Genomic DNA, 24,088 nt, shown 5'->3' with positions numbered 1-24,088 from the left:
GCAGAACAGGCAAAAATAAAATAATAAAATAAAATATCTCTCTGCAGCCATGGTAACCCAAATGGCCAGCTTCCCATCTCCAACAATACAACCAAGGTGAGCATTCTCTCCATTCTATTTTGGAAAGAGAGAGAAAAGAAAAACAAACCAGGATAATGAACCAGGTTGCTACTGCCAACCCTGCCCCTGGGCATGCTGAAAATAATCCAGACAACAGGGTGACAAATGCCGCAGCCAGGTGGCTCTCATTTTTGGAGGAGTGTGGCATCTAGAACTTCCTATCCACCTTTTAATTTTTTTTTTTTTTTTAAAGATAGAAAAAAAAGAAAGAAAAAGCAAGTGAGGGCAATTTGGCTGCAGCATTTGTCACCCTCTTGATCAAAAGAGTTAACTTGGCTGATCTGGGTATCTACTTTCTCCCTCATGTTGTGGTCCACCTTGGCAGCCTGCAGAGCTGGCAGCAGAGTCATCGACAGTGGGGAGGAACATGGGCCAGTCCGGGAGTCTGGGGAGGACTCGGACGAGGGCTCTGCATCCGATACAGAGATGGGGCCAGGGCCAGCTGAGAGTTATGTGCTGACTTCAGATCCTCCAGAATCTGATAGCAGTGAGGCAGAGGAACAAGGGGAGCCCGTTCTCAGTGCGCGCATGCACAGAGCTGCCAGAAGGCAAGAAACAGTTAAGACAAAAGGGGCGACTTGGGAATAAGGCTTGGAGGTGATTGGCCTTCCCATGAGACATAAAGGAGGAGCAAAGGGACAGGAACCTTTGCAGGAGCAACTTTGTTTGTACTGGTCAGTTTGAAACCATGTTGAATTTGTGCTCCATTTGGCCTTGTACAGCTAATTGGCAGTTTAGTCATTGGCAGCATTTCAAGGAAGATAAAGGTGCATGTTTATCAGACTTATCCTGAAGGACATTTGGCAGAGTTCCATGGGACTCTTTACAAACTGGTTGAGACTCATTACGGGCTGTGAATGACTATAATTCACAGCCGTTGAAATAAAGAAAAAAGGGTTTTGGAACTAAGGTGTTTGTTAGTGTCTTAATAAGCCTTGGTCAGAATACCTTATTATTCCATGTGCATCTCTCTCAAAGCTCTGCACTGTCCAAGATAGAAGGAAGGTACATCTCTTCCGTCAAAGTTGTACCACAGTTGCTCCCCTCCCTCCCTCTCTCTCCCTCCAGACAAGCTCAAGGTCCTCCTACCCCCTTTAATGCGTGCTGCGTGGACAATGCACGCAAAACAAAAACAAGAGCAAACCAGCAGGGCTTTGATTGTGTAGTCAGAGCTGCTGCCTTGGCTTCTTTTATATACAGATAGCACCTACTTTTGCATGGATTTCTAAAAGCCACTTGACATTTTCCTATCTGCTTCTGAAGTGGCCTGAAATTTGGCCTTTGGTTACATGAAATAAAACTGTTGGGAGGGGGGAAATCCATCTGAGTCAGGTCCAAGCTGGGAGAAAGACGCTGGAAACAACATAGAGGCTGATTAGAAAGAAAGTTTAGTGATGAACAGAACCAACAGCAGTCCTGGGTCAGCTGAATAAATGGTTGAAGGAGTGGATGGATCTTTGTAGGTTTCTGTGACTTTGAAGCCTGAACTGTTCTGGGGGTGGTGCAATGAAGGGGATTGTCCCCTGAAAGGGTGTTGGGCAATTCCTATTGTGGCTAATTTTCATCCTGTTCTGGATTTTGAGTGAGGGGCTCCTTTCCAAATCCTACCATTCTGCCTTCATTAGCAGTCAAACTTTGCTGCAAGGAGTTTTGAAATATCCCGTCTTGAATCAATTTTCTGCCTGCTATATTTGCTTTGCTTGTGAATGGTGCTATCTAGATAGTTGGCTTCCTCTTTCAATAAGCTCTTTATCTCCTTCAGCGCTGGCATCTGCCGTGGGCTATTCAGAAAGACCAGGGGCTGCTTTCTGTCTTTAAGAGCATGCTTCTCCATTTCTCCCTTTGGGGAAATATAATATTCTTCCTTTATAATATTTCCAAAAATATTTTATTCATGCAATGGGTGACCCAATTTCAACTCCAGGAAGGTAGGTGGCTGTCCGTTGCTTTCCATGTGCTTAGGAACACAAACTGTTTATTTTCTCCATCAATGCATCCATTACCGCCATCAACGGCCTGGCCATTAAAACTTAATGAGGGAGCTCCGCTCTGCATAAGAAAACATCACCACTCAGCATAATATCCAGCTTTTACCTGACTTCCTTTACTGGCAGAGCAAGACAGGAGTCAGGTATGTCTGCCAGAGCCTCTCTCCCATACGGTTGGGGATTGCCTATCTTTGATCATTCGGATACAATGTTGGATGTGCAGAACAAGAAAACATGACGCTAATGCATCTGGAGGACCTGAAGAGATATGCAAGTTATGCTGAAGTTCATTTCTCCACATCCACCCATTCACAAGTTTAACTTCAGGAGGTCTTTGACATGTTTCTCTTTATTTGCAAGGGAGATGCAGTTTCTGCATGTAGTTTATTTAGCTGTCTTGACTTTCCATCCTGAGAAAGCGGTTTTTATTTATTAAGTAGATTTTTATCCTGCCTTTATTACTTTACTAGCTCTATACCCATGCTTCGTTACAAAACTATGTGATCAGGCTTAGTTTTTGGGGGGAGGAAAATAAGGGGGGGGGAAATTCTGCCTCTGCCTACCAGCATCCATCAGTATTCATCTGGCTAGCGTCCTGTCAGTGTGAGAGAGTTGAGGGCTATTTGGAAAATAAAACAGTATTTGCTATGTGAGCAAGGAGACAGCAAGGCGCCTGGGCGTGGCTTAGCTCAACTGTTCTGTATGAAAGCTGCTTGGTGCTGTGAAACTGAAATTGAAACTCCTCTCCTCTGCTTGTGTTTTGCTTTTGGAAGAGATTTCTTTTCAGGTGGGAAGGGGGAGTAGAATTCCTTAGCTTCAGAGTGTGTTAATAATAATATAGGAAATACTAATGCTCTGATGGTCATTTCGAAAAATCCTTTCTTAGTGAGCACCTAGAATTCAAGAGGAACATACGTGACAAATTTCAAGTTTGTAGGCTTTACGGTTGTGGAGATTTTGTGATGATGCGTGAGTGGTATTTTGCTTTTATACATATAGATGAGTAACTCATTGTGGTGTAAACATACATACCTCCTCTCTTCTCTTATTTTTCCTACAACAACATCCCTGTGAGGTGGATTGGGCTGAAAGAGGACTGGCCCAAAGTTGCCCAGCTGGCTTTCATGCCTAAAACAGGACTACAATTCACAATCTCCTGGTCTCTAGGCCAGTACCTTAGTTACTACACCAAATTGGCCTCCTGAATTGCAATTGTTTTGAGCAAAGCACCAGACGAATGTTTTTCTACGCTAGAACCTAGCAACAAAATCCCTAAAACATCTAGGTCAACAGGCTGGTAAACCCTGATTTATGCCATAGTCAATACCTACTTCTATGAGAGATTCCAAATTGCCCATTGAACAAGACTAAAAACGGCAGCATTCACATGCCTTCCCAGTCAAAAGATGCTTGTTTGGCTTAGATTGCTGAGGGCGCTGGGCAAACCCAGCAGGGCCAAGCAAACCACAGCTTGAGAATCCAGAAAACATCATGTGACTGAAACAACAGTAGAATGTTCTTTGTCTTTGATGCAATGATGTAACGTGTAGTGTGTCTTGTATGTGCATGACATAGTAGCACGAGCAGCACCATACAATCTGCGCCAGGTCACGTGAGAACAGCCTTTGAAGCCACCGCCCAACCCCCTCTGCTATAGGAATGCAAGGAAGAATTTGTTCTGGACTGCTTTTCTCTGAAGCCCTTGGAACAGGGGCCACCAATCTGTGGACCATGGCCCACTGGTGGGCCGTGAGGGGTTTGCAACTGGGCTGTGGAAATGACCGGCCAACACGCGCACATCCTCACTTGGGCAAGCAGCAGGCGAGCACACGCACACACGTTCCATTTGCGTGCACACCGCTCACAGAAACGGAGCTGTGCACACACACACGCTTGCCAGCCACTTGCGCAAACACCCCTTCCCCAGGGGTTGGCGGTCTGCAAAGCTGGAAACGTTGGGGGAACTCTGTCTTGGAAGGATCCCGCCCATTTGTGAATTGGACGGTTCTTTGGCTGACTTTTCACCACACCAGATTTGGTCGTGCCCTGTTTTATACTGTTTGAAATACAAAGTGCTGACATACAAAGTAGATCTCATCCTTTCCATCATGCAGGCAGGGTGAGGGGAGAGTAAAACAAGACCCAGTTTGGTCTAGTGGTTAATTAAGGCAACAGCAGTGGTGGGATTCAAATTTTTTTACTACCGGTTCTGTGGGCGTGACTTGGTGGGCATGGCTTAGTGGGCGTGGCAGGGGAAGGATACTATAAAATCCCCCCCACCCCCTAACCTGCTTTCCAGCTCCGTTCTCCTGTGCAAGGCAACCAAAGAAGACCCAGCCGGTCAGCTGGGACTCAATGAGAGGCAGAGAATAAATGGGGGCAGGGCCAGTCAGAGGTGGGATTTGCTGGTTCTCCGAACTACTCAACATTTCCACTATCAGTTCTCCAGGAGTGGTCAGAACCTGCTGAATACCCACCTCTGGGCACCAGGTTAGAAACCGGGAGACCATTGAGTTCCAGTCCTGAAAGCCAACCTGAGTGACTTTGGGCCAGTCACAGTCTCAGCTCACCTCACCTCACCTGGTCCATGGCGAGGAAAACAGAAGGAGGGAAGATGCCGTGGATATGCTCACCGCTTCGAGTTATTTGTAAACATACTAAAAGATGGGATACAAATAAAAACGTAGGTAACAAACAGAAAAACAGTATTTTCAGGGCCTCACCCCTTTCCTAAGAGGTCTGCAAGGGGCGTGCATAAGCACACCAAGGTGCCTACGGTCCCTGTCCTATTGTTTTTTATTTTTCTTATATGTATCCATGTATTCATAACTATGTTTTTACTTATACCTATTATCTTATAATCGCTTGACAAAATAAATAAATAAATAAAAAAGTTGGCGTACACTCAACATTAATGACCAACCTCGCAGAGTATCTTATGTTTGGTTAGTCATTTTTTTTTTGGCTCGGTCCTTTTTTTTTTTTGGCCTATGTTCCCAGTACTAAAAGGTTTTGAGTGAATGAGTATTTCCCATCATCTTCCCAGTTGAACGTTGGAAGTCCCTGTTCACCCCACAGGGATCCAAGCTGCCCAAATGGCCAGACTTGCCAAAGAACAAACGCGTCGGGAGGGCATGTTCCAGACGCGCCCTCGACCCCGCTGCACGTTTGTGTCGAGAAGAGACGCGGCGACCCCACCACCCCATTCTTCCATCCTCCCAATTCCCCCGCCTCCGCCTTCGCGCCCTGAGGGACCCACAACTGTCCGAGAAGGGGAGGCGTAGCCTGTCGAGGCCCAGCCCCTCGCTCCGCGGCGTCTGTCTTCGTGACTGGACAGCCGAAGGCAGAGGCGGGGAGGGGCTCGCGCTCTCGCCTCTCTCTCTCTCTCTCCCTCTCTCTCCACACACGCCTCACCCTCACGCCCAGGGCGCAGCTGGAGAGCCACGTGGTGTGTGTGTGTGTGTCTGTGTCTGTGTGGGGAGGGGGCTGTTTCCCACTCGCCCTCCTCTCCCGCGCGCGACCGTCTTCTGCCTCCGGTCAAGGGGTTGGTTGCGCTGCCTCCCCGTCTCGTGGAGTGACGCTTGCCCTTCCCAAGCCAGCGCCGGCTCGCTCTTCCGCGCCCGCCCGGCAGCAGCGCAGCCGTGGGTGTGTCGGCGGAGGAGGCGGAGAAAACAATAGAGCGGAGGCTTTGAGAGTGGCGCTTCTCCTCCGCATGTAACGCGCGGGACAAAGCCCGGGCTAGCTTCCCTCATCGACCGGTAGACCCTCTCAGCCCGGGGGGGCGTGTGTGTGTGTGAGACGGAGCCCGGTTGCTGCTGAGCGCGGGCGGAAACGAACGAGGCACCTTCCCAAGGAGCCAGGGGGCTGCTGCTTCCCGCGGGCTGAGGGGCGGCGCGGCGGGGGCAGCAGATAACGCCTTGAGGCGGCTCCGTTCTCCCTCTCTCCCTTTCTCTCTCTCTCTCTTTCCTCGGCGACAGGAGACAAAAGGCGGCGCGCGGGGAGACGGACGAGGCGCCTCTTTCTCGCCGGGCAGCGATGGCACACAGGAGCCGGCCGGTGCCGCTGCTGCAGCCTCCGCCTCTGCCGCCTCTGGATGCCCTCCGAGCCGGGGGTTGTCACTAGCAACGGGAGGCGCGGCGCTCTTCCTGACGGTAACGGCGAGAAGGAGGCTTTCGGCCACCCGGCGACCATGGGCAGATGCAACGGGCGCTGCACGCTGGTCGGCTTCTGCTCCTTGCAACTGGTGAGCCCAGCGGGGAATCCATCCGGCCGAGGGGGGTGACCTTTGCAGCCCAGACCGGTTGGCCGGAGACCCCCGAAAGAGGGGAAGGAGGCCGGGACGGGCCTTCCCCAGCCCAGCCCTTTGTGGAGAGGCGCGGGATCGGGGGGACCGGGTCTCCTTTGGGGGTGCGGCGGGGGGGGGGAGAAAGGGGGAGAGAAACACCTTAATAAGAGACGCCCGGACGGGGCTTGGGCGGCCGGAGGAAGCTTCCCTTCCTGCAGCTCAAACTTTAAATCTCTTCGCCGGGACGGTGGCAGGCGGCGGGGGGCGCCCCTTCCTCTTCTTCCACCTCTTCCTCCTCCCCGGCCTCCAACGGAGTTGGACAAACTCCGTGGCTGGCGTGGCCAATGACAGAAGGTCACCACGATGCAGGAATAAATAGCCCGTTTGGGCTCTGAGAGAGGGGGGGAGGGAGGGAGAGAGAGAGAGGGAGGGAGGGAAGAGAGGAGGGAGGAGGGAGGGAAAGAGAGAGGGAGGGGAGGGAGGGAGAGAGAGAGAGATGGGGGGAAGGAAAGAGAGAGAGGGAAGGGAGGGAAAGAGAGAGGGAGGGAGAGAGACAGGGAGGGAAAGAGAGGAGAGAGGGGGTAAGGAAAGAGAGAGAGGGAGAGAGAGGGGAGGGAGGGAAAAGAGAGAGGGGGAGGGAGGGAAGAAGGGAGAGAGACAGGGGGGGAATGAGAGAGAGAGAGGGGGGAGCTGACCGGTCTCTCAGCCCCGCCCTGTTTTGATTGATTGGTTGATTTGGTGGCTCAGAAATCCAAATTTTGACCAGGAACCGAAGGGGGAAGAAATGAAACTGGGTAACCATGGACATTCTCAAGAGAATACAGATAGTCTTCCACTGACAACAGTTCGTTTAATGACCGTTCAAAGTTACAACCTCACTGAAAAAAAGTGACTTAGGACAATTTTTCACACTTCAACCATTTGTTGCAGCATCCCCATGGTCACATGATCAAAATTTGGATGCAGATCAACTAGTAGTTCATATTTATGATGGTTGCGGTATCCCGGGGCATATTGTGATCCCCTTTTGTGACCTTCTGACCAGCAAAATAACCCAGGAAGCCAGATTCATTTAACAGCCGTGTTATTAACATAACAGCTACAATGATTCACTTAATGACTGAGGCAAGGTAGGCCGTAAAATGGGGCAAAATTCACTTACACGTTTCACTCAGCAACATAAATGTCGGACTCAATTGCGGTCGTAAGTTGAGGACTACCTGTATTTAAAAAACAACAACAAAGCCACACAACCACAAGGAGACTCTCGGAGACTGTTTGCTAGTCATCAGAAGCCAAGGGGATTCCACAAGTGAAGGAAAGAGTGCATGAGAAAGCTGCCCATTTTGGTGAGCTTTATCCCTGATCTTCCATTTTCTCCTTTCATTGAATTTTATATTATAAGCTGCTCGGGGCCTGTAGATCTTAGCCTGGGGTGGTTTCTTTTAGCTGATCTCCAGCTGAAGATCTCCAGTGAAGTTCAGCGTAAGAGAAAACTAGCACAGGGGAGGGGAAAGGTAAAAAAAATGGGATTGTCTTTTTGAAGCTGCAGGTGCTGGAGCTGTTTTTAGCTTTTATGAGAAGCGATTCAGGAAGCTGTGGTTGAAGAGGATGAGGAAAAGTGATCTTTCTCTTTACAGGAAATTTTAATGTGGTGCTCGAGGGTTTGCCAAAGTGGTTTTTGCTTTTGCTGTTTTAAAAAAATGCAGATTAGAAAGGCATCACATCGGTCATTTTGTACTGATGCCCTGAAAAGAAATTTATAATAAGCTCACAAGAGCAATAAACAGGTCTACTGTTACAGCAGATTGCTATTCTTATGGCATAAAAGTTGACATAAAACTTCTTTACTGCTTCGTTAGGATCATGTTTCTACTTTCCAGTTTTATTTTTGTAACAGGCTAACTCAAAAGAGAACATAGTGAAAATCTAATTTCATACAGGAGCATGTGGGGCATAGCTTTGGTTGTCGCTTTGAGGAAAGTAGAGATGATTAGCTCACCCACCGTACAAATTGTGAGAATTAGTGTTCTCGTAGGGTAATTATGTTTGATAAAGTTCCAACATAGGCATTTCCCATCATTCCATCTTAGCACATGGAATGCATGATCTTCCCAGTTTATTTGTAGTGTGGGTGCTGTTACCACCATCCCTGAATGCGTCCATGGAGGTGGAATCTTCAGTTAGTACTTTATAACCATACACTTGAATGTCCATTGGGGGGGAAAAATCACTAGGTTGATTGCACAATAACTGAGTGGTTGAAAATGTATTTTGCCTATTGATGGACCTGGGTTCAATACCCATTGTTTCCAGATAGAGTTGGCATGAATTGGGCAGAGCTCTTGCTAGTCAAGAATACAATAATGATCATTGAAAACCACAATATCATCTTATCCATAAAAATAACATGGGCAAAATTCATTTAACTTGGTTTATGTGATGATGATAGCACTATGCATGTGACATCCTTGTATGCTCATGGGCCAGAATATTCACCATTGGGTTAGTCATTGATTCGGTGTAAGCCATTTTTTAATATTCGTAGTCATTGCTATACAGTTTTATACAGGGTTCAGACAAAACATTAAATTGAAATTAATCTAAACACATTGCAGGTTAACATAATGTGTGAACCTATCCTGTACATGCTTTGCAAATCAGAATCAAACCCTGACTTTCTGAACCAACTCCATAAGTGCTTCATTTGTATCTTCAGTATGTTGTGGTATCAGAATTGCATCTAGAGTCCATGGATTTCTATACTCTTTGGAAACTGCTCTCTTAGGATGTACAAATTGTTAGGCCGTTGATGTTATTCCAATCTCTAACCCAGTCCAGACTAACTTCTTGTTATTCCACTCTCTAACCCAGCAACCGACTACTCCTAGTAGATGGCTTGGCTTAGCACATTGCTATTGTGATTTGAAAGTTATAGCTTTTTCCTTAGTATGTTTTGTGGATCTAGATAATGTGGAGATATCATGCAAACTTTTATTAACATGTATCCATAGGCATTTGTTATTAGGCATAGTAACATAGCATGTACAATATTGTGATGCCATGCAAATGACATATAGTTTGTAATTTTTTAGATTGACACAATGACATGCTGTACATCATTTGCACAATGATGAGAAAATGTACATGACATTCTTTGCCTGGCCCATCGTGGACACTCCTTTATTTTTTTCCTGTAGGTCTTAAGTGCACAACATCTTTCAACCTACAATTGGCTTTAGGATTTGCACACACACAAAAAAAAGTTGAATCAGGACGAAAACAATTGAATCTGTCTAAAATTAAAAGAATGGATTATAGTTATTTTGTTTCATTTTCCTTTGCATTAGAGGTTTCTAACCCACTGTATTCAAAAATCCGAGTTCAGCAGTAACTTTTGAAAGGGCTCCGATGGCCATATCCAAGGATTTTGGAAATGAAGGCTGTGGGAATTCTCAGCTGGATATCATGCACCCCGAAGCAGGTCCAGAGATGACAGGCAGGCAGAATGCAAATGATAGAAGACCTTTTGTATTACGAGAGATGCTTTAAAATGCAACGTTCTTCTGTCCACCCTTTCAAGGGTTCTTTAGGGTGAAGTGACTGTTGGGCAACTCATGTTTTATGCAGCTGTTTTCTCTGGGTTCAGCTTCAGTGAACCAGTACAGGTTGGCTTTGTTCCCAGGAACCAGCTACAAGTAAATGGCTACAGCCGGCGTGGACTTGATGGGGATGTGTTTGTCTCAGTCAGCAGCCTGTCATCCTAGCACCCAGTTTTCTACAGCCATCAACCAGATGGTTTTGGAGAAAAAACAGCAAGCAAGGCACAAAGAGCTTTCTTTCTTTCTTTCTTTCTTTCTTTCTTTCTTTCTTTCTTTCTTTCTTTCTTTCTTTCTTTCTTTCTTTCTTTCTTTCTTTCTTTCTTTCTTTCTTTTGCTTTCTTTCTTTTGCTTTCTTTCTTTCTTTCTTTCTTTCTTTCTTTCTTTCTTTCTTTCTTTCTTTCTTTCTTTCTTTCTTTTTCTTTCTTCCTTCTTCCTTCCTTCCTTCCATCCATCCATCCATCCATCCATGTATCTTTCTTCTACACCCCCAATGTTGCCTTTCCTCCAACTGATGGCCAGAGAAAGTGGAGATTTACACATTACACTACCCTTCATTTGCAGAATAAGCCACAAATGGTTGGTTCTGCAAAACAAGAAAAGTTTTAAGGAATCAGCCTGTAGTCCCAAAGGATCGTGACTTTGAATCAATTCCTTTAATTCTGAGTCCATGAATAGACCTAACTCAGTTAAGTAAATGAGCCCCACCCTCATTGCACACCCTCCCCCTCCTTCCCTTGTGCATCACACAATCCTACTCATGTTACGTCACCAGTATATCCTGTGTGGCATTTGGGCAACCAAGAAGCTGCCCACCCTCTCATTAAGTCTGCAACAAACAAGTCACATTTTGGCTTAAGTGTGACCTGTGTGTCCAGCCCATTTCCACTGTTTGCCCACAGCTGTCGCACCTCACAATCCATGATTGACTGTGCAACTCCCTGCAGGGCTTGTTATATCTGCTGTTTATGGGCTTCAGGCCACTCTCTCAGTACTGGATCTGTCTCTTAACATGAGCCTCCTCTCTGACTCATCGGTTGACTCATTCTTCTCTTCAAGAGTTTTGGGGCCCTACAGAAGGCAGGGGAGTCTTTGACAGTGTGCTGCTTGGCCTGGGTGGCTTTGGGGTGAATTGTAAGACGTTTAGGCAAATGTTCCCAGGTTGCATTTGAAGGTTTCTCTTGGTGCTGCTTGGTGATAGCATGAGGAGTATCTTCTGAGAACTGAAAAAAGTTTCTTGGATGAGAAGCAAGACATCTTCAAGGAAAAACAAAGGAAGTCCAGTTGGGCAGTCTACTTTGCTGAATGATGCAGGCTAATATTCTTTGACTTTAGATATAGCCTTTTAGTTCCAGGAGAAGAAACAAATCTTTCCTTTAGGTTCTACTAGTAAAGAGAAAAAGAGGCTGCATTCTTGGTTTTTTTTTTTTAATTGCTAGTTGGGTTTGGCTTCTCTCTTCAAAAAGGGGGGTAATTACAGCCGTTTCTATGGTGGTGGCAGGTTTCAAGGAATTTTTACGACCTTCAGGGTAGGACAAGAAGCAATTGGTGTAAACTAATCAAGGAGAGAAGCAACTTAGAACTAAGGAGAAATTCCCTGACAGTTAGAACAATTTATCAGTGGAACAACTTGCCTCTAGAAGTTGTGAATGCTCCAACACTGGAAGTTTTTACAAAGATGTTGGATAACCATTTGTCTGAAGTGGTGTAGTGTTTCCTACCTAAGCAGGGGGTTGGACTAGAAGACCTCTTGGAAGGTCCCTTCCAACTCTGTTATTATTCTATTCAGTTGCCTCTTGAAAAATCACTTTTGGGACAACCATGACTTGGATGACTGAGAATCTCCATAGACATTCTGAGACCAAACATGGACCCCTTTTAGTGTTGCAATCTCTGATCACACCCTGGGTGGCAAGATGCATCTGAGAAACAGGAAAATGAGAGGTGAGGACAATAGCTGTCTTCCAGTGTCGCTCCCTTGCAGCTGGCACTGTGGATAATACTCTGATTCTGTGGGTAGCGTGCAGCCATCAAAATGAGTAGTAATGGATTGCTTGATCATCTACTCATTTGTCTGCTGTCCATTTAAAAATCTCTAAATTGCTGGCCATCAGGGTGTCTGGTGTTAATGAATTTCATAGGTTAACTGCCTGTTGTGTAATGAAATCATTTGCAGATTGCACCATCTATCTTGTAAATAGACTATGGACTTTTCTGCTCAACCAAGACGTGACAGCTCTCATTAATGCTTTTGTTAGCTAGACTACTGTAACATAATCTTTATTGGGTTTTCATTCATTATTATTCCTAAACATCTCTTTCTTTTTGAGTTAGTACCCATTATCTGGAATTAAGCTAACCCAAGTAACTCTAATGGATATTTGATTTTTAATACTGGCTAACCTGGAGAAACAGACCTTGTCTTCTGTGCTTTTAAATACTCTGTGTGTTATTTAAATAGTGCTAGGAATGACGAGTTGGCCAAATACTGAACAAAGAGCACTGCAATAGTGGTCTGTATACTGTATTGCCCTAAGTTGCAATGTGGTTTATTTGGGTTTGGCTTAATGCCTTGTACAAACCCAGAATCTGTGATTTGTAAATCATACATTAAGATTTAGTATGCCAGCCGATTGTGGTTTACACAGTAAATCATGAATAAACAAAATATGCATTAATGTTGGAGCATTTGGCCAATTATATATTAATTGTGATCTCATTTTCCTGAGTATTAGGCTTTCTGTAGCTAAGAGGGCATCATGCTGACATAAAAAGGAATAGAATAGAACAGAACAGAATAGAATTCTTTATTGCTCAAGTGTGATTAGACACACAAGGAATTTGTCTCTGGTGCATGCATAAACTTTCAATGTACACGCAATAGACAGAAAAACTTGTTCCAGAATTTGTTGTTTTTGCTTTTGATCCTGGTCTTTGGTGTATCTTGACAACCTAGTGTCATATGTCCCACCTGTGGCAACTTTCTGGCATGTGGATGAAGTCTAAGCAGTATAACCATTGTTGACTATTCTGGTAGCCAAAGTCTACACATCTAGAATTTGCAATGATTAGACAAAATTGCCTATGCATGGTTTGCTCTGAACAGGACATCTCTCCTATGAAGAGTCATTCATCTAGACTGGGATCTCTAAAACTTGGCACCTTTAAGACTTGTGGACTTCAATTCCCAGAATTCCCCAGTTAGCATCTAATGTGGCTGGTTGAGGAATTCTGGGTGTTGAAGTCCACAAGTCTTAAAAAGTGCCAAGTTTGGAGATCCTTATCTAGGGTCCGGATTACATGCATTGCTCCCCTTCATTTTGCCTTTGAGTGGGTTTTAAGGGAAAAAAATGAAGAAAAAAAAAGAATTTGAGAAAAATCACATTGTGAATAATAAATTATTAAATGTACAAGGTGGCATTGGGGGACTTTGTCCATCAGTTTCTCTTTTATTAAAAAAAAAAAAAAAGACCCCCGTATGTTTTCAGCCACACAAACTTCTCTTTCTACAAGTCCTGGAACATCAGTTGACATCATGATTCTGCAAAGTTACGGGACCTTCTGAGAAGTTATGTAGAAAAAAGAAGGCTTTGAAAACACAGACCTCACACAGAGACCCTTCTCTCTTGTAATTCAGATAATTCAGAGAGGCACTACATGGATAAAATCAGTTGAAATTGGACAACTGGAAGGAATACAGTATCAATCTAATTTAAACTCAAAGTAGTAATTAATTTGGGAGAATCGTATTACCCTAAGGGGCAGATAGCAGAATAGAGCTCTTTAAGCATATTAAAATTAATATGCAATAGTTTTGTGTGGCTTGTTATTTAAGATCCGTATGACATAAAAAGAAATAAGGCTGTTAAGATACTTGAGAATGTTTCAATGGAATGCTTTTCCAAGTAAAGTTTGAATTTGATAATACTGTAATCAAATTCCTTAAGTTCAATAGCATATGGCCAAAGGCTTTATAGATAGGGGAGCCTTTAATATTAACATAATATCCCTTAAAAATCAGGTTGATGTTTGATTGATTTAAGGGGGATTTTTGTGTGGATTTTTCCTGCACAAAAATCACCAAGGGATGATTTTTCAAATTACTTCCAGTTCCAATGCAATTATCGGCAGTGCTTTTAAAAGAACAACAGTCAAACTTGCCTGGAATGATCTTTCCCTCATGCTTATTGGTGTACTATGTGGTGACATCATCCTTGAATTGTTGAATATGTCAATATCAAATGAGCCTATCTATCGTTACTTGAGTGAACTTGTAAAACCATTCCCATTTCTACTTTCCTTCAGAATTCCCAAAAAATTGAGTAGCATCTTGCTCCATACCACATTACATGGGTTCGTGGTACCATACCTGGTATTTGTGAACCTCGTGGAAGACTCTGTGTGAAAGTGGATGGGTTGGTCAAGAGATCGTGAATGTGGCATCCATAGCTTGGCCTCCTCGCTTATGCCAGGAAGAGAGGAAGGCAACTCTCGATTCTTCCATATGTGAGTTTTCAATTACACAATTAAATGCACAATTAGGTATAATTACTAGTGCTCAGGAACCGCAACTATTCGTAATAGGCATGTAATCTACTGCAGTCACTGTTTATACTGCCTAGCCCCTCTCCCTAATGATTATGGAATGCTTCCACATTTGCATTGTTGCTATGGAAATCATGTTTGGAGCTGACAAATGGCATTTGGGTTGGAAAAGTTGTGGCATTTTTTTGCTGGGTACTAGAGTTTTGCAATCCTGAAAAGAGCCACCTTGGCCAATTCAACTGAAGATCTAAGTTCAGCCACCGTACTTACTTAAGTATGGTTTATTGAGTAAACCACAATTGGCAGAAGGCTGACATAAGCAAGCTTTGGGTGATGGAGAGCAGAAGACTGTTCGAGGAAGGGAAGGAGGGTAATGGGTAAAGTGGTAGAAGCGGCTGGGACTGGCATGTGTGGGCAAGGCTCATGGTTTTCTGGTTTCAGGAGGGCATTTTGGGAGTTTCAGTTTTGACCATGCCAATTCTCTTCTGGTTTTTAACCTTAGAGCAGTCACACTGAACTGCCACAATATGATAGGAGAGAATCCCATTTACGTTCAGACCGTTGTGGTCAGACAAAGATGTATGCTTGCACAAACAAAAAAGGAAAAAAAATAGAAAATGGACTTGAAGGCCAGTTGGCCATGGGTTCTCAACTTGCTTCCCTCATATGAAGCTATGAACAATGGTTTATAGACCTTAATGTCTAATGTTTAGGTATATTTACTCATGTAGTGTGGCTGTAGTACTATTAGTTATCCGTATTATCTTCTTTATTCCTCCTTCTTATTGGTATGATGATGATGATGATGATTTGTTGCTTTGCATGTACACTGAAAGCTTCTGCACCAGAGACACGTTCTTTGTGTGTCTAATCACACTTGGCCAAATAAAATCCTCTCCTCCCTTCCCCTCTCCTTTCCTCCCCTTCCTCTCTTCTCCCCTTCCCTCACTTTCTCCTCTCCCCTTCCCCTCCCCTCCTCTCCCTTCCCCTCTCCTCCCTTTCGCCTCTCCTCTCCCCCTTTCCCTTTCCTCCCCTTCTCTCCTCTCCCCTTCCCCTTTCCTATCCCCTCTCCTCTCCTCCCCTACTCCTCTCCTCTCCTCTCCTATCCAATTGTGTTCATAGAATATGTTAGTCAAAACCAACCCCTCCCACGTTATGACCGAGCTCCTAATAGAGCTAGAGCAATGAGTAGAATATGCAAGTCACTCCCTGCTGAAGATAAAGACAGCAGGTTAACAGGGATCCAGGCTATGCTGCCCCACATCTCCTCCTCTTTTCAGAATCTTGCTGTCACTTCCTAAAGTTTGTTTCTTTAGGTAAGAGCTTCACTGTGTCTAATGAGAGGACTGGTCCCAAGAATGATTGCTTTATAAAAATTAAAAATAAAACCTCAAGGACACTAGTGAGCTGAGTTGTCCGTAATAATCATTCCAATTTAAAAAAACCAGCAGTGACTCCCATTCACTGAAAACGTTAATTACGAATTGCTTTAATGCAAAGTACCAATTTCTAGAAGAATACATAAAGCAGCTGAAATCTCATAATTATGACATAATCGGTTGTCAAGAGAAAAAAAGGGCATTAAAACAGAATTCAAAAGCTTAAGACTTTTTTCATTTTCTTTTAAGTTATACTCTGAAAGGCAGAAAAAAAATTGCCTTATATTGCCTCTGGCTGTTGTGTGAACCTTTGCGAAACCAGAATGAACAAATCACAATTTAAGAAAATATTTGATATATTGGAAATAATAGATAGCTGCTCCTCCTGGCATTTTTTTTTTACTAGGGTAAAATAAAGCCAAAGGCTAGTGGGATAATAACATATGTTTTTGGGAAGGAAATTCAAAAATGTCTTTGCAACAGAAGTGATTTGATGGGCTGAAAAATATATTGAAAGGGAAATAAGAAAATACAGAAGAGAAAGAGGAAATGTTGATCCTTCTCAAAGCTTCCCCATTTCTAAAAAAAAAATAGTGACAAAGGATCATTGGTACAATTATAAGGTTCTGCTTCTTCCAATTTGTTGCATCTCAACCAAGGTTCCCCATATTTTTCAGTTCATCAACCCTTCATGAAGATTCAGATTGTTCATCGACCTCCAAACATGTGAAAATAATTTAATAAGTAGCAAATTTAATTAATAGTACCACAGATAATAATGAATAGAGACAACTCAAGGCTGCTCTTGCTACTGAACATCCAACCCTGGGTAACACTCTCGCCACTACCTACCTCCCTTTCAGGACCGGGGATTAGCATGGAACTCTACAGAGACTGGAAAGATAAATTGATCCCCAATCAACCGTTCATCATTTATCAATCACTTGTTGACTCCCTGACATTTACTGACCTCCTCCTTTTGACTATAGGCCAAAAGGAGGCCATTTATCGACCCCTTGGATAATCGCATTGATCCTTGGGGTCAATATTGACCTCATGGTAAACACTGCTCTCAGTGGTAACATAGCACCTATTAAGTCAATCCCAAAGGAATGTAGCTTCTTGCCATTTTATTAATGTTAGAGGCAACAGGATGTCCACCCAGTCCTATATATATATATATATATGTGTGTGTGTGTGTGTGTGTGTGTGTGTGTGTGTATGGTATGTGTATGTGTATGTGTTATATATATTTGTTTTCTTAAGTTTTGGGGGTACTTACATGTATGTCATTTTCCACGATTATAGTTGTGCTTTTAAAGTTGTAGCAACAGCTCTGCCATTCAGGCTTGTATTGTGTTGTCTGTGAGTCAGACTTTCACAACCGCTTCAGTTTTAAATTTGGGGCTAGCATATATATATGGGATTTTGAAATTAGTAGTTGCCCAAAAATTTGCATCTATAGGTGAGAGTTATTTGAAATAGCCATAGCAATAGCACTTAGACTTATATACCGCTTTACTGTGTTTTATAGCCCTCTCTAAGCAGTTCATTAGAGTCAGCCTCTTGCCCCCAACAATTTGGGTCCTCATTTTACCCACCTCGGAAGGATGGAAGGCTGAGTCAACCTTGAGCCTGGTGGGATTCAAACTGCCAAATTGCAGGCAGCCAGCATTCAGCAGAAGTAGCCTGCAGTACTGCACTCTAACCACTGCGCCACCATGGCTCAAATAACAGAAATTTGTGGCTACTTGCTTTTTATGAGAAGTTTGAAGTTTGACCCTGACATTTAAACATGCAATTCCATTCCTATGAGTTTAAAAGCCTGACACTTTAGTTGCAAGCATAGAGGGCTTTGTATATCCTTTAAATAGTCTAAATTGTAAGGGCAGTTGTGTTTCACGTCTCTTCTTTGCGTGCATCCGTGTTTTTGGTAGGTAACTTAAGCTACCTAAAGAATGAGGTGGCAGTGACTCATCTCTATAAATGGCTGTCATACTTGTATAGGAGACAGAGCAAGAATAAGTCCAAGGCACTAAAAGGAAGGTTTTCTAACTAAGCCTTTCGAAGTAGAGATTGTGTTTTACTGCGAGCACCTCTTATGATGCCTCACTTTTTTTTCCTTAAGCAAAATTTAGTCCAATGTAATATGAATATAATCTTGCAATATAGTCCCATTTGTATTTTTGGAAAGATGGCATTCTGACTTTGGAGCGTAAGAACAAATTTTTGTGAGATTGGATAATCTCATAAGATTTCCTCTTTTTTCCATTTTCTTCACTAACCCTTCTTATTGGTATCATTATTATGATTTGTTATTATTCTGTTGCTTTGCTTGTATACTGAGAGCTTTTGCACTGGAGAAAAATTCCTTGTGTGTCTAATCACACTTGGCCAAATAAAGTATTCAGGTTGGTCCCCATTCTATTTTAATTTAGGAAGAAGGATGTCAAGGAATGCAGTCTTGGGCATCTTGGTTTCGATGTTGCTGACTTGTCATTGTCATAAAGAGCAGCTATTTCTTTGAAGGATTGTGTAACCTAAGCCACAATATTTATATTTTGCCTTTTTTTGTAACCAGGCAAGTTGACCAACATAGCATGGGATAAGGAACCTCTCTTCATTTTATTCTCTGAATAATATCCTTGCAATTAACCAAAAAATCTTGGCTTAGCCTAAGTTCAATCACAATTTTAAAACAGCCTGATTGTTTTGGTGCACACATAACAATGAAGCCAAAAGTGCCAGAAGAACACTCAAGGCATTGCAATAATTCTCTTTAAAGACTCAAACGGTATCCAAGAGCTCTCACAGAAACATTAAAAGCAGAGCTACACTGGATAAGTTGCTGTTATTCCAGATATATTGTCTTCTACAGGGCCTAGGAATCTAATTATAGATGTGTTTGTTCTAAAATTGAAATCTTGAGTTTTTTCTCCTTCCATCCTTCATCATAATGGATTGTTTGGTGCAACCTATTGTTCTGTACTGACATAACAGTCTTGCTGGTTCCAGAATGCTGGTCCCAGACTTGCTGGTCACAACTTGCCAGCTTCGGTTCCTACATAATCAGTGGTGGGATTCAAAAAAATTTAACTACCAATTCTGTGGGTGTGGCTTGGTGGGCATGGCTTGGTGGGCATGGCAGGAGAAGGTTACTGGAAAATCCCCATTCCCTCCCCACCCCACTGACCTGTTTTCCAGCTCCGTTCTCCTGTGTAGGGCAACCAAAGAAGGCCCAGCCAATCAACTGGGACTCAGGAGGCAGAGAATAGATGGGGGCAAGGCCAGTCAGAGGTGGGATTCTGAACTACTCAAAATTTCCACTACCGGTTCTCCAGAACTGGTCAGAACCTGCTGAATACCACCTATGGACATAATGTCTGGGTTTATAGATGAAACTGTACAGTAGTTGAATCTAATATGTGGCCCTCGCCATAGAGATTGGCCAGAGTTATCCAGTAGCACTATATTTGAATTAGGCTTAAACCTGCAATTTCAGCCTCTGAAATATGGAAAAAAAGACCTTGAAGTAGAGCAACCTGGTTGCAGTCTTCCTTACTGGTTGTGTGTATACAACACTCAAGTTGGTTCCTGCATTAACCTTTTTTTTTAATTCGCCCAATCCTGAACTAACCCAATGGCTTAGATTAGCACAATACATTAAACCTCACTCATTGTAATTAAGGTTAAAATTGTAATAACCAGTGTCTGGACTCTTTTACTGACAGATTCTATGAACATGCTATGCCCATTCTCAAAGAGGGTGAAATATTCTATGCCCAGAAGCTTGGGCTAATTGAAAAAAAGCAGGGGTCTCCAAACTTGGCAGCTTTAAGATTGTGGACTTCAACTTCCAGAATTCCCCAGCAAGCATGGGTCTTAAAGTTGCCAAATTTGGAGACCCCTGGAATAAACTATAGTTGAACTACATTGTGCAAACATGTCCATTGTATTGTATGATCCCACGTCAATGAATTAATTCAGTCTTTCCTTCATCCACCTTGCATCTTACAATTTGCAATTGATGAGATTCTGCATTCCCACATTGGCCTTGGCCAAAGCCCCCAACTTGCTACAGTACTTCCTTTGCTCAGTTTGCAACAAGAGGGCCAGAAGAAGACAACTGCATCTTGGTGTTTTCTTTCTCCAGCTTTCTTGTCTCCATTTGCTTTGTATTGAGAGCAATTGAATAAAATATAATGAAATAGATGCTTTGAAGGCAGACAGACTCAAGGATGCAAAACAGCTTTTTTTATCTCTGGGTAGATTACTGGGAGCTATCTAAAGTCAAAAAGAAGCACCATAGCTTGTTGGGCAACCATTCTGTTATTATGAGGGCATATTATCATTCCCCCACAAATATCTTCACCTGCAATTTAAGTGAAACCTAATTGTCAGCAATTTATCTGCTGTTACTAAAGAAAGCAATAATCAGGACATACAGTCATTTTCATTTAAAGCCAATTAAGCTATCAGCTTGTGCCTTCCCATCAAGATACATAGTAGCTTGATAGTGGAAATGCTAAATGTGCAGGCAGAATGCTTTCTAGCAAATGATTTTTATATGTAATAACAAAATTAGCAGTGCTCATCCGCAGCAATTTGTTTTGCAATCAAGCTTGCAATTATTTTTTCCAGACTCTTAAAGGGTTCTAGGCTAGTTATCTGTTAGCTGGTTTGGTTAATGGCTTTGTTCTCTTGGGAGGCTATAGGAACTGAAGTTTGTCTTGGAGGCACCTGGTTGGAGCAAGCTCTTGTTGAACTTCTCCAATGGCATAGATCTGAAGAGAGATTTTAAAGGCATCAAATATGCAGATGGTATCTCACCCTCTTTACATGTTCTTGCCCTGCAGCCTTACCTCCTCACTGAGGATTCACAGTCCTCCCCCCCATTCCTTGTAGGTATGTTTCCCAAACTCCTAGGAAAGTGATGGTTAATACTACTACCACAAATAAGAGGACTCAAGAACCCAAGGTTATACGTGGGCTTTCTGGGATGGTACCAGAAGTTTCACTGAGAAACGTTACTTCTGGTGCAGCTTAATTAAATGAAATCTCCACTGAGCCCAGGCATATGGCAAATGAAATCACACAGTTCAAGGATAATGGCCCATTGGGATGCAATTAATCTCAAGGTTGTTTTGGTGCTGAGCTCCAGTAATCACATGGGATATGAAGAGTTGTAGTGTTGCACAAAGGGCTAGTTAAATATAGAGTAGCCAGATGAGGTGTCTCTAAGGCCTTGACTGTTAGTGGCTTCCCAGGATCCTGGGTGATTTTTTCAAGACCTACCTAAAGAGATTAGGGGTTGGATTTAATACTTTCCTCCTGCAAGGCTGGTTCTTCAAGGCCTCCACGAAGCCACCAAGTCAATGACTACAGAATGGAGGCTACAGAATTAAGGCTCAAGTATGGTGGTTTGACATTGAAATGAGACACAGGGAACTGTCTCTGAGAAAAAATGCCAACCCTGAGAGAACTCAGGTAGCAGTATTTATTGAGAAAAACACAAGCAAAATATACAGTATGCATATTCAGAAAACAATGACCTCAACAGGAGATTACTTCACCAGCATGAGAACACACAATCTTGGAAAGTCCCAGATGTTACCTTGCTAGGGTGAGATCATACAGCCACGGAAAGTCTCATGGGAAAGTTTGGAAAGTCCCATGAGAAAGCACAACTGTGTATCTTGTACCTTGAACTTTCACCCATTTTCCTATTCCTTCTAAACTGGCAGAATCAAAACAGAATGAGGCACTCTGAGCAAAGATACTCCTACCCCACCAAGAATGCCCACATCTTCCTAGACTTACTGCTAGTATTCAAAGGCCTTACAGAAAATGATAAAATGATTAATAAAATATATTACCACATTCCCTCCTTTTTTATTTATTCAAAGATAGGGGGTGTTTTAGTGGCATAGTACACAGTTCCCTCATGACCTGATCCCACACGCCGGAAGACTGAGGTACACATTTGTAATAGATTAGGAATACATTGAATAAAACAACATAATAAGATACATATAGCAATAATAATAACAACCCCTTGCAATAAGGAGCGAAACCATGATCCATCAGGAAGCCAGGACCACAGACTGTCCCAGAATGATGCATTAAACCCATCAGCTCCAGATTGATGCTGAGCAATACGATCTTCCATGTCCTGAACAGTTTTTGTAATGTTTGGCTCATAATTATGTATAAAAACACAACAATGTGAATGAATTAAAGCACAAACTCCTCCTTGAGCAGCTAACATAATATCTAAAGCATATCGATTTTGCAAAGTAACTGTACGAATTTCAGACATTTCTACATTAATCATCTTAATATTCTTTATAGTATCATTAAACATAGCAACAGTAAAATTATTTAAAATATGAATATCTCTATAGTTCATAGCAATTCCCAAAGGCGGGATAAGACCTCGAGAAATTTGTGTCCACAGATTACCTCCCATGGTTAGACCCAATCCAATTCCCGACGATTTCGGATCCGAACCTCAGGAGGTAATGTATCTAACTTATAGATAACCGGAATGACAAACCCCAAAGTACATGTCCCTGACCAATTTGCAGGGATTTGTCGATATGCCCACAGTCCACATAAAAACCAAAACCCTTCCAGCTGTACATAACCTTGTTGACTTGCCGCTTGCATCAGCTGTTTCATGTCTAGATATTGATACTGGCCAAATGCGTCAGACTCATTTTTCCCATTTACCCAAGTTATGTTGTTCTCTGAACCATTTGTCCACTTAATAGTGTAATTGCAGACACTATGATTCCCCAAGAATTGTGAGTTTGTAATGTTTTGGAAACATAAATGTGCTGGAGACTGCAGTGCAGTCTTCACCTTGACCGTGAAGTTCATGGCATATGAAATGTTATGCTTTCCGGTCTGCAAAGTAGACCGATTAAATGGAACTCCATGTAGAGTCAGTCCTTCTCCCACTCTCCCAGGAAGGTGCATACACAACCAACAATTGGTGATGTTCAAGTTTTTGGCAGTTGTGCGCAAATCTTTAATGTAATTATTATCGGTCCACAAATCATCGCCCAAATCTCCGGCACGCTGAACATGCTGTCGCTGCTCTCTCCGCACCCGAGCAGCCCAGGACATATTAGGCAGAATCAGCAGGATCAGGAACCACAGATGCGCCATCCTGCTCCTCCGAAACTTCCTTCACAGGTGCCTGCGAATGATCAGGTCGAACACACCGACCAGGAACCCAACGAATTTGACCAAGATGTTCAACTGCTGCATAACCACGTCCCCACGTTATCAGCTCAGCAGGAACCCATGCCGGATCTGGAAGGAACCGCACCAACACCCGAGGTCTCACCGCATCTGTAGAAGGAGAAGAAAAATGCCTGCTGGCCGCGCCGGGGTTACCAGACAAATTTAAAAAATTTAAAGTATACAAAGCGAGATTTAATTGATCTTGAATCGCGGAAGCCCCAAATCGCCGGAAGCCCCAGGAGCTTCCCTCCTTTTTATTTAATTTAGTTAACATGGTCTTGAGTAAGTATCCACAGTCACATGTATATACTTCCAGGGCGCAAATGATGGATATTGAGTAACATCCATTTGCCAAATCATTGAAGGTTTCAACCCTCTGGGGTTAACTCCCATAGGGATATTCGTGCCCTGCTTTGAACAAGTTGGACATTGTTGAATTATGGCAGCAGCTTCTGCAGTGGTAAGTTTAAATTGCTGTGCCAATGCTTTAGCGTTTTGATGAAAATAACTATGACTATCCCATGGCTGGACAGTGAGGACTGAAGTTACAGCACTGTCAGCTTTGGCATTACCTTGTGATAAAATTCCAGGCAAATTACTATGACTACGAATATGAGCAACAAAACACACATTCACACGCTGCTCCAAACATCCTTGTAACAGCAAAAGCAATCTTAAAATATCAGGTGATATTCCAGGAGACAAATAAGAACCTGCTACTAAGGGTAACAAATTATACACATACAATGAATCCACTATTAAATTAAAATCCTGATTGTGAAAATTTTGAAAAGCCAAAACTACAGCAGCAAGTTCTGCCTGCTGGGCAGACTTCTGCTCTGAAGTCACTTTTGTATGCCAAATTCAGATTTATCTTTCCAAACACAAGCACCAAAAACTTTCCCTCCATCAGTAAAAACT

General features: G+C 43.1%; 1 protein-coding gene across 1 annotated transcript in view; it reads left to right on the top strand.

Annotated features, from left to right (window-relative positions):
• Positions 1 to 5,509: 5,509 nt before the first annotated feature.
• Positions 5,510 to 24,088, top strand: part of NKAIN1 (sodium/potassium transporting ATPase interacting 1) — a 43,455-nt gene continuing 24,876 nt past the window's right edge. Inside the window, exon 1 of the mRNA XM_087970821.1 lies at positions 5,510 to 6,351. Coding sequence (XP_087826947.1) covers positions 6,202 to 6,351 — 150 coding nt within the window. The 5' untranslated portion in view covers positions 5,510 to 6,201. The remainder of the gene's footprint in view (positions 6,352 to 24,088) is intronic.

The sequence above is a fragment of the Notechis scutatus genome, chromosome 8, assembly GCF_049901735.1.
Source record: "Notechis scutatus isolate UNSWTSFEM ecotype Mainland chromosome 8, rNotScu1.2, whole genome shotgun sequence".
Lineage (NCBI taxonomy): Eukaryota > Metazoa > Chordata > Lepidosauria > Squamata > Elapidae > Notechis > Notechis scutatus.
Note: the sequence above shows the minus strand (reverse complement) of the source record. Positions and strands in the feature narration are given on the sequence as shown.